The 13212-nt window shown below is 43.3% G+C and overlaps 1 protein-coding gene across 1 annotated transcript in view; it reads left to right on the top strand.

The window, feature by feature from the left end:
• Positions 1 to 12870, top strand: part of LOC126474458 (uncharacterized) — a 118321-nt gene extending 105451 nt beyond the window's left edge. Inside the window, exon 3 of the mRNA XM_050101931.1 lies at positions 12174 to 12870. Coding sequence (XP_049957888.1) covers positions 12174 to 12411 — 238 coding nt within the window. The 3' untranslated portion in view covers positions 12412 to 12870. The remainder of the gene's footprint in view (positions 1 to 12173) is intronic.
• The last annotated feature ends 342 nt before the right edge of the window (positions 12871 to 13212 follow it).

The following is a 13212-nucleotide window of genomic DNA, read 5'->3' on the forward strand; positions in this document are numbered from 1 at the left end:
AAATTACAGTCACTGGAGCGAAATAAATAAAAAGGAAAGTACTGATATATCGCCATAGATAAGAAAGTTCCGTGCGTTTAAGAAATGGCAAAACACTCTCCTCCTTGTGTGCTATCATTCGACAAACTTTCGATCGATGTCTCGAGCGTTTTAGGGGATATGAAAGATGTTGCGAGTATTTCATTCTCGCGGGCGTGAGATCGGAAGGGAGTGCGCTATATAGGATCCATTTTCTCGAGATCGGAGGCAGATAGAGACTTCCTCCCAAGTCTAAACAAAAATTCAACATGTTAGCTAAATTTCATACGCAGCAACACAAGGTGTAATACGCACGAAACGCAAAATCACAGTGACTCCTAATTTTCGTTGCAAACCTTTTGAGTTTTGCGTAGTGTCTTATTAAAATGTGTACATCACAATAAGAATGGTGGTGGGCACTTCGCCACGAAGCTGACATATAACGCTACAAGTAAGGCAAAAATCAAATATTTTCAGTGAATAGTTTCTGTGAAATCGTTTGAGGAAGATAACAGGGTGCGCGCGCTTCGGTTCTGTCAGCGCAGAGCGTCGCCAGTCGGCGCGTGCGAAGTATGGTGTACGCGTCGCAATATGCGGTGGACCAGCGCGGCACGTGCTATACGCGTCTCAATTTGCGCCTAGCCTTTACCGAGGGCTGCTAAGTGTGGCTTTGTTTGCCGGAAGGAAGACGTAGAGGCATTCGACAAGTAACAATTTTTGTATTATGATTGTCAGGTCACTCCTACATTGACATGTTTTTGTGAGACAGCCCTCATTTGAGTCTGCATTTCTACGTTACATTCTTGCTAAACGTTACTGACTTAACATGCTTGTGAGGCACAATGGAAGATAGTGGTTTAAGGTTGATGCCGCCTTGCCAGTTTAAAAATCAAGCAATTGTCTCAGTTTATTTAAGGACTGAATTTCTGATGTGCACCTTCTGAGGGATGCTATGAATTGTGCTTACAGCGCAAGCGCTGGCTCTGTGTGTGTGTGTGTGTGTGTGTGTGTGTGTGTGTGTGTCTGTGAGTGTGTGTGTGTGAGTGAGTGAGTGACTGAGAGAGAGAGAGAGAGAGAGAGAGAACCGTCGTTGGGCACTGTTTAACGTAATTCGGTTTTAGGGAACGATCCGCATTTAAGAAAAAAATTGTGTGTTCACATGTGTATGACCACGAACCTCATCTCATGTTGTTATGAACGAGTAAACGGGCCACTGGCTATCAAGATTCTCACAGAATGTTTGGAAGGTTTATAAAAAAGCGTTGCTGTGGATTTGGCAAATCTGATGAGTTTTCAGTGTATTATATTTTAATTATTTGTGATAGTTATTCTCCTCTCGAAGTTTTGTTGTCTCTTGTGAGAATAATTTCATAAGCAGTTTTGTTTTAATACCTGATACGACTTTATGTAGCAAGTTATTATAACAAGTTATTATAAGTTATGCGACGATTCGATAAGTTTTGTTAATGAAATCAAATTTTAGAAATTCTTGAACTGCTACAGTGATATTTTGACTCATCATTTTTAATGGGTTATTCTAATAACTGAGGATAAGATAGTCTTCATTTAAAGTAACCATTTTTCAGGGTATGAGACAGCGTCTGTAACATTTTACTGTTTGTATTGCCAGAGATTTCGGTTGTTATTTGCCTTAAACTTGGTAACTGTTGAATTTAAGGGAAACGATTTAAACAGATTTTTATGTGCTAATATAATTGAGAGTGAAAAATACTTTAGGTAAAAGTACTATTTTGGAAGGGGATTACATCTAAAAAAAAAAAAGAAAATTTTTAATCATCTACAGCATCGATATTCATGTCGCTTAGTATATTTACTAGTTCTACCTCCTTTCGCGAAATTCCTCTCACATTCCAGGTTTCTACTTTGATGTGTCCATTTATCCATTTTCGTGTGTTCTTTTTCATAGCCTTGTCATTTACCTTTGAGACCGTCCTGTTTCCGAGGCTCGTTTGGGTACTGGGAGTAGTCTGCGTTTTCTGAGAATTGGTTACCAGCCATCTGCCCAACCCCTTCTAGGAGGACCAGGATTTTCTTTCGGGGTCATCTCCATTACCCTATATGTTCTGGTTATTTAAAGGCGCCAGAAATAAGTTCGCCTATCATCCTCTCCCACTGGCTTTGTAGCCTGTATCCACTATGTATCATACATTGTCTAGGGGTCTCATGCCTTCTAGGATATGGGAGTAGTGTTTGTTGGCAGAGCTGCATTGAAATCCTTGAGGTCTGATTGATTTATCAAATTTAAGTGGACATTTCCCAGAGTTTTTTTTCTGAAAACAGGTATCGGCAGCCTGAGAAGACTCTGTGGTCCTTTGACAACCATTGATTGTTGGAGAAAAGAAAAAAATGAAAGACACCCTCAGGCCTCGAAACCTAGTACCATTGGGGTAAGTAAGCGGAAGTAATGTCATACTTAGCTAAGGGCCCATGTGGTTGCCACCCACATACTCCCAAGACAGGATCCCCGTGGGGGGGACTACTCTTTCTCTGGAATCTCTCCAAATGACCTGTCTGGCACGAGTGACCCTACCGGGAGCATGGCTCTCGCCAGCATAGCTCATTTCATCATTGATACACGCAAACCTCCCCACTTACGTTAAGGTGGTAGTCCTTGAGGAATACATTTTTGTAATGTATTTGAAAACAAATGTCATAATCTTGGTTGTAAACTGGTCCGCTTTTCCAGTCAGCCACGGCGGATAAGGCCAAGTGCCAGTAACACCACACCAGTTGTTTCTGTGAGAACTGTATCCCACTTTCCGAACTATTGATTTCCTACTTTTTATGTTACTCTTGGTCTGCCGGTAAGTCGCTGGACAAAAGTCACACAGAGGAGGAGGCAACAATCTACACAGCACGTAACTAAGTGCGTGGCGCAAGCCCGTGACCTGACTGTAGGCAGCACACAGCCATTGTAGGATGAGGAGGGGTGATGAGTCCCTGCTACCCCCAGGGAAGACGTGGTTAAACTGGGGAGCTCCAGTGCTGCAGTCCAGTACTCCACCCACTGGACTTCCACACCACATTCGTCACTAAAGGGATTCAAATAAATTGTTATAGTTTTATACAAAACAAAATGTCCGCCTAGGTAGGATAGTGATCAGCACAGCTGGCTGCCATGTTCAGGATCCGGGTTCGATTCCAGTTACTGCCACTGATTTTTCTTTGGTGGGACGAGTGGAGAGGGGCGCACTCAGTTTCGTGATGCTAACTGAGCAGCGGTCCCACGTCACGAGAACTGACTACGGCCGCGAGAGCTTTGTGCTGATCTCAACCCCTTCCATACTGCACCCAATGAAGCCGTTGGTCAAGGATCCGAAGGTACTGAAGGGGCCTGCCAGGGCCTGTGCACGCAGTTTACATTTACATTTAAAGAATACTGCGTAAATACCCTTAAACGTAACTTCCCTTTGGGTGTAACAAGTGGGTACAGAAGATACATGTTGAGCCGTGGCTGGCTCGCATCATGCTTTTCTTTAATCATTGGTTGCAGTCCAATGGTGTCTTATTTCTTCTTCGGTTACCGCCATAATGTTGCTGTCTTCTCCACGTGAGTGGCAGCAGCAGCGTGTATCGATACTAGTACTGCTGTACTATCTTTGGTGTGACGGATATGTTTTCTGGGCGTGCTGTGTGTGGCAGTTGGTCAGTTGGGCGAGAGCAGCGAGGAAGTCTCCATGGTGCGTGGGCAGGCTGCAGCTGCTGGCGATGTGCACGCACGGTTGGAGTCGTGAGGCGCCTCTTGCGAGGGTTACGAAGTTCGTCGCCCACCGAGCCTGGACACTAAAGTTGAGTGCTCACTTAACCTACTATCAAGCCTCAACTGCTATCACATTTCTTCGTTTGATCCTGGTTGTCGCTTTCTGGGAGAATCCTGCGAGCAACAACATGTGTGCATTCAAGTCGGCTAGAATTGCAGCCGTCTTCCTGTGTGGGGTTTAAATTAATTTAATTCATTCCTTCATTAAGTGTACCAGCGGTATCTTCTGCCTTGTGGCCGTTGACATTCCGGTTACCTGCCCTGGTCGTTGACGTAGTTTCCGGCAGTGTATTTTCCTCGTCGTGTTGATGCTGTCCAGCATGGCGTGTAGTTCGACAGCTGAGGTGTTGTTGGTAGTTTCGGGCGTTTATTCTGACTTGGCTGGATTGGGCACCAATATCCAGAACATAGTGCTACTGACATCTTTTTGTCGTGTCGTTTTGCTGATCTTGTTGGTTGGTTCGTCGGCTGGCTTTCGGTTGGGTTGGGTTGAATAATTTCGGAGATTTAGCGAAAAATGCAACAAGAAATGTAAATTTTCAGGAACGTCTTCTAAGGTTTCAAAAGACTGTAGCTCACTTAATATATGCTTAATTTTGTATTTTTAGTCACTCAGAAGTTTCCTGAAATATACTGTATATCATCTTCTTGATCTTTATCAATGTGTTTTCTTCTTTCTGGACTCTTTAGTGGCCAACTTTGCTGTATACTCTGCTTTATCAATGCGAATCTTGTCCATCCCTTCAAGTTCTCTGATGCAGTTTGCCCCAGGATTAATTACCACGTGCTGTAACCCTACCAATGTTGCCTCATTAAAAGCAATAACAGCATCATTGACCCCACTTCAGTGTATTCATTCCAACAAAAGCGAGTCCATATTAGGATTTTGAGTCTGACCATGCAGACACTTCTTCAGTAATTCAGGATTTGCCAGGTCTCTGTAAATAGGTTTTATGATATCCATGACTGCTGCTGGGATGGAATGTTTAAGGCTGTATGAACTGTTTGACTACTGGGCAATCCGCTAATTGCACCATGAATCCGGTCTAGGAGGGCAAAGGTGGTGTACTGGTTTTTCATCAGTTGACAGTCTGTGGAGGATGGTAGCCCATGCTGCCTGCTTCATTGTCAACAAATCCTCAGTATTATTTCTAATAGCCATCCCATAATATTGCTGTAGTTTATCAGTCATTTTTTCTGTCAGCCTGTCTCTTATGGTCTTACCATCAGAAAGTTTCTTGTCTCTCAAACTTTGTTTCAATTTCCTCAACCTGGTGCCCATCCTCTTCTGTACATGACCAACTCATTCCAGTTTTGTGATAATCTTCTCACCATAAGACTGAGCGACTACTACACTGTTATATGCTTTTGAGTCGCCATCTCCTAAGAACTTAGTGTAACACACTCCCCTTCCGTTCACAGATCGACTAAAACTTTCAATAGCTGCAAAGGCCTCCATGCCATCACTCGTTCCTTCATAATTTCTGTCATTGATATACCCTTTTTCGGTTCCTGATTTACATTTATAACAATGTTTGATGAAAATCTGGAAATCTATTATTACCTTTCCAATGTCCACACAGGTCACCGTAGCAACAGAATTCTTAGAACTGTAACCGCACTTCTGCCAAGTGCTATCAAAAGCCACTGGTATGTCAGTCATACCATCATTTATTTCAACAGCTTAGTTTACAACATCCTTCATTGACTCACATGGAACACATTCCACAACAGCTCCAATAAATGCCGCATACTTGTCAATTTTACAAAGTGGGCGTGGCATATTCATCACGGCACTCACTGTTTCTGTCAGTAGCTCTCAATCCGTAAAACCATCTAACACGCAGTTCAAAATAATTACGAGGGCAGTTCAATAAGTAATGCAACGCATTTTTTTCTGAAACAGGGGTTGTTTTATTCAGCATTGAAGTACACCAGGTTATTCCCCAATCTTTTAGCTACACAACACTATTTTTCAACGTAATCTCCATTCAATGCTACGGCCTTACGCCACCTTGAAATGAGGCCTGTATGCCTGCACGGTACCATTCCACTGGTCGATGTCTGAGCCAACGTCGTACTGCATCAATAACTTCTTCATCATCCGCGTAGTGCCTCCCACGGATTGCGTCCTTCATTGGGCCAAACATATGGAAATCCGACGGTGCGAGATCGGGGCTGTAGGGTGCATGAGGAAGAACAGTCCACTGAAGTTTTGTGAGCTCCTCTCGGGTGCGAAGACTTGTGTGAGGTCTTGCGTTGTCATGAAGAAGGAGAAGTTCGTTCAGATTTTTGTGCCTACGAACACGCTGAAGTCGTTTATTCAATTTCTGAAGAGTAGCACAATACACTTCAGAATTGATCGTTTGATCATGGGGAAGGACATCGAACAGAATAACCGCTTCAGCGTCCCAGAAGACTGTAACCATGACTTTACCGGCTGAGGGTATGGCTTTAAACTTTTTCTTGGTAGGGGAGTGGGTGTGGCGCCACTCCATTGATTGCCGTTTTGTTTCAGGTTCGAAGTGATGAACCCATGTTTCATCGCCTGTAACAATCTTTGACAAGAAATTGTCACCCTCAGCCACATGACGAGCAAGCAATTCCGCACAGATGGTTCTCCTTTGCTCTTTATGGTGTTCGGTTAGGCAACGAGGGACCCAGCGGGAACAAACCTTTGAATATCCCAACTGGTGAACAATTGTGACAGCACTACCAACAGAGATGTCAAGTTGAGCACTGAGTTGTTTGATGGTGATCCGTCGATCATCTCGAACGAGTGTGTTCGCACGCTCCGCCATTGCAGGAGTCACAGCTGTGCACGGCCGGCCCGCACGCGGGAGATCAGACAGTCTTGATTGACCTTGCGGCGATGATGACACACGCTTTGCCCAACGACTCACCGTGCATTTGTCCACTGCCAGATCACCGTAGACATTCTGCAAGCGCCTACGAATATCTGAGATGCCCTGGTTTTCCGCCAAAAGAAATTCGATCACTGCCCGTTGTTTGCAACACACATCCGTTACAGACACCATTTTAACAGCTCCGTACAGCGCTGCCACCTGTCGGAAGTCAATGAAACTATACGAGACGAAGCGGGAATGTTTGAAAATATTCCACAAGAAATTTCCGGTTTTTTCAACCAAAATTGGCCGAGAAAAAAAATGTGTTGCATTACTTATTGAACTGCCCTCGTATCTTTACACTTATCAGAATTCCAAAATGAATGTGTACATTTACAACTGGCACAATTAATGATAAGTTTCCTGGCTAGTCCATTTGATACCTCACGGTCTTCATGTGAACTAACTGGCCTTCCGCATATTTTACAACACAAACATCCACCAAACACCCTTGTTAGGATGTGTAAATCTATCAGAATATAACCTAACCTACCATATACATCACTTTCGTTTTGAGAAAATTGTGTATCACAACGTTTTATTTTAATCTTCAAAGCAGTAATGGGTGCTTCTCTGGATACTGACGAGTTTGCTTGTATTTCACTGTCTGTAACTTCACACGCCACATGTTGAACACAATGTTTCCCTTTATTTGAAAATCTATTACCTTGAAACCCACGTTTCTTAAACACTTCGTTTTGGCATCATACTTTACTTTTCGAGAGATTTACCAAACTATTCGTCACTTTTCCTCAGAAAAACATTAGCACTTCGACATACAATGCGTGTTTATCCTATGAAACGATACAATACTGTTTTTGACAGCGCTACCAATACAACACGTAATTTAACCTTTATAACACAGCAGTCCACAGCCTTCTATATTAAAAAATACCGATTTTATTAGATCTTGAAGTAACGCACGTAAAAATTGTAACATTTTCAACCGGTGTAGATTATATTAAAAAAATATATATATATCATTTTATTCTGAAAATTGCAAATTTTATAATGAGATAAAAATCCAAAAACGTGAAAAAATTTTTCCATTCTAACTCCCCTTAATGCCCTAAAATGAAAATGCTTTATCATTACAGGGGGTGTGTCTCACTCAGAAGCGTTGGAGAATGCATATCAGATTAGCAATGGATCGCTGATTCGAGTCTGGCTATGGTCTTTGCTTTTTTATATTATTTTTTTTCGTTCCATTCGAATACCTACAACACATTTAAATATAAAATTCATCAAAGATTTGCTATTTAACATGTATATAATCACTATTTTTAACGAGAAATGTTAATGTTCTTGTTTCTAATTACATACCTTGTGCAAAATTCTAGTTTTCATTGCAAAAACGAGTATAACTTTTCAATCAATATCTTATGAAAGATTGTCAATAAATTTACAATGATTTTAAAAAATTTAAAACATCTTCATTAACAGTCTCTTATATAATATCGATAATTAATAATTTTGAATGCAGTGTGTAATAAGACTAGAAGATGTGCGTTTTTCATAAGATATTATATATATGATAATTATCACATATTTCATGAATTTTATTTTAGATTATGTGGGTATTCGAAATGAATGAAGAAAATATAATGAAAAGAAATTCACACCATAGCCACATTCGAACCAGCGATCCATTGATTCTCCAGTTACCACTCCCCAATGCTACTGACTTAATTTAATATGATTTTATTCAGCAACAGGAATCACAAACTTTTACACTGAGTATTTAAATATCATGTATAAATGGTAAGGACTCGGCTCTTTTCCATTTGCTGTTGAGGATTTTTTTTGTTTTTCCTCCTACATTTGTCATTTATGGACTTATTTATGGACTCTCGTTTAAGATGTTGTTTATAAAACAACATATGAACCATGTGAATGTTCTTGTGTTGGATGCTGGAAAAGCTTTGACGTCCATGTTCATTATTTTTGTGTTGTTTATTTCTGAACAATCGTTGGTAGCAAACTTACTGATTTAAATTTTATCCTTTTCCATAGACCTGCAGTTTTGGAGCAAGCAACTGTTCACTATATGGCAATGTCAAACATTCCACAGTACTGCCAGTACCGATGACTAGTCAGTTTTATAATATAATAACATAAATTTTTACTTGTGGGATATCCACAACTGTTTTGCAACATGTTCATGGTAAACAAATCAGCCTCAGTTTACAGATGAACATAGTCAGTTTCATTTTGTGGCATCGGACAGCCATCGTGAAAATCACCTTCAATTTAGAAAATTACAGGTCCTCTAGTTTTTCGCAGATCTTCAAAGTCGATTTTTTCGACAATTGTTTAGAGCTGAATCGAACAGGTTTTGACGATTCATATTTTAATTCTGAACTTCAAGCCCCATAAATGTAATAAATTATAAAACTCCGATTGCTCGATGGTCTCCTTGTTAGACGTAGGCCACCATCTTGGTTAGACCGTCTTGGACGTGTTGTGGGCAAACACTGGAGAATTCCATAAGTTATAAAGAAGCAGGGAAAACATCAAATCGCAAAATCAGAGATCGCATTCACTTTGTAATAACGATCGTTTGTGCATAGGCATGAAGTGGATATGCAGTCTAAAACCTAAATCATTAGTTAAGACATTCACAGAGGAAAATGATATGTTTATTTCAAAAGAAAGTCCTTAGTTTTACAGTAGTAGTGTATCATCTAGCGATTGATACAACTAGAGCCAACCTGAGACGAGATTGCATAGATATGTACAGGGACTGTGTAAACACAAATTGATGGTTAAATATAAGTAGTAGTTCACGCTTGTCATTGTTGTAATTCTTAGTGTGACGTCTGGTTTCAAGCAGATCTGTACGCTACTCTAGGGACAAGTCTTTTCATCTTTACATAATTATTGCAACCTACGTCCAATGACACTGTTTACTGTAGTCGAAAGTTAATATCTCTCAATAATTTCTCCCAGACCCCCACCCCTCCCCGCAGAAACACACCCTATTATCTGGGGCAAATTACTTTAAATGCACACACTTACAAGCCTGATGTTTTATGTACTTAGCTCCACTAAACAATTCTGACTTATGGTTATCTGGATAATTTTGCTCTATTTCACACAATCTCCCCAGATTTACCTGGCAATTTATTTTCTCCATCCAGTAAGTTGAGCCCGTTCGCAAATGACCAGAAAGCCGCATTATGACGTTTTTGGGCGATGAAAATCATTTACCTTCTTTCGTTTTCTAATTACCTACACGCATATACAAGAGGCATTAAATTAATAATGCAATACGTTTCCTTTCTGAAAGCAGGTTGGTTTTATTCAGGATTTCTATACATCATATTATTTCCAGTCTTTTGGTTTAAAAACCCTATTTTTCAACAGAATCTCCGTTCAATACGACGGTGAGCCGTGCGTGGCTCGTGTTCCCGCCATCATTTATTTTACACCCTGTTTTTAACGTACTTCCACCTCACTATGTTAATTTAAATTACTACTGTCACTGAGTTGATGCTTTGCCTGACCGTGGCCGGAGCTAGCAGCGCGTATCGATATATCCCCTCTCGTAGTATCTATGCTCGACCGCTATTACTTCCCGGTTGTTGTCTGTAGTAAGCAAGTTCGGTTTGCGAGTTCGAGTCGCGAGATCGGGCTACCAGTCAGTTGGAACGTGTCTGGAGCACAGTCCGGACCTGCCAGTCGGGGAGTTGCACTGCGGCGCTAGTGCAGTCGGGTTGGAGAAGCAGTGAGTTCTGCGTCAACATGGCTCGTCCGACCATTGCCACCACGCATCACTTGAGCGGGGCCACGGTCTTGGTGGATCGTCGGCCGGTCTTCCTACCGGACGACGCGTTTTGGCTCGCCGATCGTTCATGAGTCGGCTGTGTGTGTGTGCATCGACTCCCGATTTGTCTTCATGTGTGCTTAGTTACTGTTGGGTATCGTTCAGGTTTTCGTGCAGTGTTTGTCAGGTTGTATGTGCTGTTGGCGTTAGTTCCACTGACGTTTATTTTAAATGTTGTCGGCATTCTGAGAGCAGTTGGTCGGTTGTTGCGGAGGAGTGAAGTTACACTCCTGGAAAGGGAAAAAAGAACACATTGACATCGGTGTGTCAGACCCACCATACTTGCTCCGGACACTGCGAGAGGGCTGTACAAGCAATGATCACACGCACGGCACAGCGGACACACCAGGAACCGCGGTGTTGGCCGTCGAATGGCGCTAGCTGCGCAGCATTTGTGCACCGCCGCCGTCAGTGTCAGCCAGTTTGCCGTGGCATACGGAGCTCCATCGCAGTCTTTAACACTGGTAGCATGCCGCGACAGCGTGGACGTGAACCGTATGTGCAGTTGACGGACTTTGAGCGAGGGCGTATAGTGGGCATGCGGGAGGCCGGGTGGACGTACCGCCGAATTGCTCAACACGTGGGGCGTGAGGTCTCCACAGTACATCGATGTTGTCGCCAGTGGTCGGCGGAAGGTGCACGTGCCCGTCGACCTGGGACCGGACCGCAGCGACGCACGGATGCACGCCAAGACCGTAGGATCCTACGCAGTGCCGTAGGGGACCGCACCGTCACTTCCCAGCAAATTAGGGACACTGTTGCTCCTGGGGTATCGGCGAGGACCATTCGCAACCGTCTCCATGAAGCTGGGCTACGGTCCCGCACACCGATAGGCCGTCTTCCGCTCACGCCCCAACATCGTGCAGCCCGCCTCCAGTGGTGTCGCGACAGGCGTGAATGGAGGGACGAATGGAGACGTGTCGTCTTCAGCGATGAGAGTCGCTTCTGCCTTGGTGCCAATGATGGTCGTATGCGTGTTTGGCGCCGTGCAGGTGAGCGCCACAATCAGGACTGCATACGACCGAGGCACACAGGGCCAACACCCGGCATCATGGTGTGGGGAGCGATCTCCTACACTGGCCGTACACCACTGGTGATCGTCGAGGGGACACTGAATAGTGCACAGTACATCCAAACCGTCATCGAACCCATCGTTCTACCATTCCTAGACCGGCAAGGGAACTTGCTGTTCCAACAGGACAACGCACGTCCGCATGTATCCCGTGCCACCCAACGTGCTCTAGAAGGTGTAAGTCAACTACCCTGGCCAGCAAGATCTCCGGATCTGTCCCCCATTGAGCATGTTTGGGACTGGATGAAGCGTCTTCTCACGCGGTCTGCACGTCCAGCACGAACGCTGGTCCAACTGAGGCGCCAGGTGGAAATGGCATGGCAAGCCGTTCCACAGGACTACATCCAGCATCTCTACGATCGTCTCCATGGGAGAATAGCAGCCTGCATTGCTGCGAAAGGTGGATACACACTGTACTAGTGCCGACATTGTGGATGCTCTGTTGCCTGTGTCTATGTGCCTGTGGTTCTGTAAGTGTGATCATGTGATGTATCTGACCCCAGGAATGTGTCAATAAAGTTTCCCCGTCCTGGGACAATGAATTCACGGTGTTCTTATTTCAATTTCCAGGAGTGTACTTCCGCGCGGTGCAGTCGGCTGGGTCCGCTGGCAGTCCCTGCGCAGTGTCGGAGCGCGTATGGAGATGTCCGATCGCTACGAGCTTCATGGTTCGCCGACCCAGGACGTCAAAGTTGAGCAATGGTTTCAACTACCCAAGCCACGTCCATTCATGCTGTGGTGGTTCGTTTCGGTGGTTTGCTGTTGGGGAGGTTTTCCTGTGAGGAACACCGAGTGTTTCTGCTGCTGAAATTTAGCCGCCATGCTGTGCAATTAACTATTTTGGTTGACTACAATTCGAGTGTACCAGCGGAATTTTCTGGCTAGTGGGCGTTAGTGTTCCGGTTACCTGCCCTGGCTACTAACGTAATTTCAGGCAGCGTCCTTTCCTCACCTGTTGTCGCTGTCCAACGTGGTGTGTAATTTTGACAGCTAATACATACTCCAATGTGGATTATCACGTTTGTAATTTTTCCTGTCTGAGTTCTCATGTACTGATTGATGGGAAGCAAGTCGTTGTGTCGATCAGTCCGTGGCTGTCCCCTGGTTGGGTTCCGACAGATCAAGTGTAGTTGGGCTCACAACCTGTCTCGCCTAAGTGAACGAGGGCAGACCGATCTCCCTGGAGGCTTCTGAGTGGCACCGGTGTTTAATTAACTGTTTTCAGCTGCTTAAAATTTAAGGCTTATGGTTATCTTTTTTTTCTTAAAAATATTGCAAAATAAATTCTTTAATTTATCTTTCAAGCTTAAACATTGCGGCCTTCTGCCTTTGAAAGATTATGGTAATATATTTTAAAATTTTGAAACTTAATTGTGGTCTTCAGCCATTGGTATTGCACCTTGCATATGTTTGTTCTATCTGCTTTGCCTTGATCTTTTTTATTTATTTTATTTGCCTTTTAATTGCATTTTAATCTTATTGAATTTTAAGATTTCTTGTTTTTAAACATTGTGGCCTTCTACTTTTAAAAGTGTATGGTAATATATTCTAAAATTTTGAAACTTAAATTGTGGCATTCAGCCTTTGGTATTGCACCTTGCATATGTTG

Source organism: Schistocerca serialis, chromosome 4, assembly GCF_023864345.2.
Source record: "Schistocerca serialis cubense isolate TAMUIC-IGC-003099 chromosome 4, iqSchSeri2.2, whole genome shotgun sequence".
Lineage (NCBI taxonomy): Eukaryota > Metazoa > Arthropoda > Insecta > Orthoptera > Acrididae > Schistocerca > Schistocerca serialis.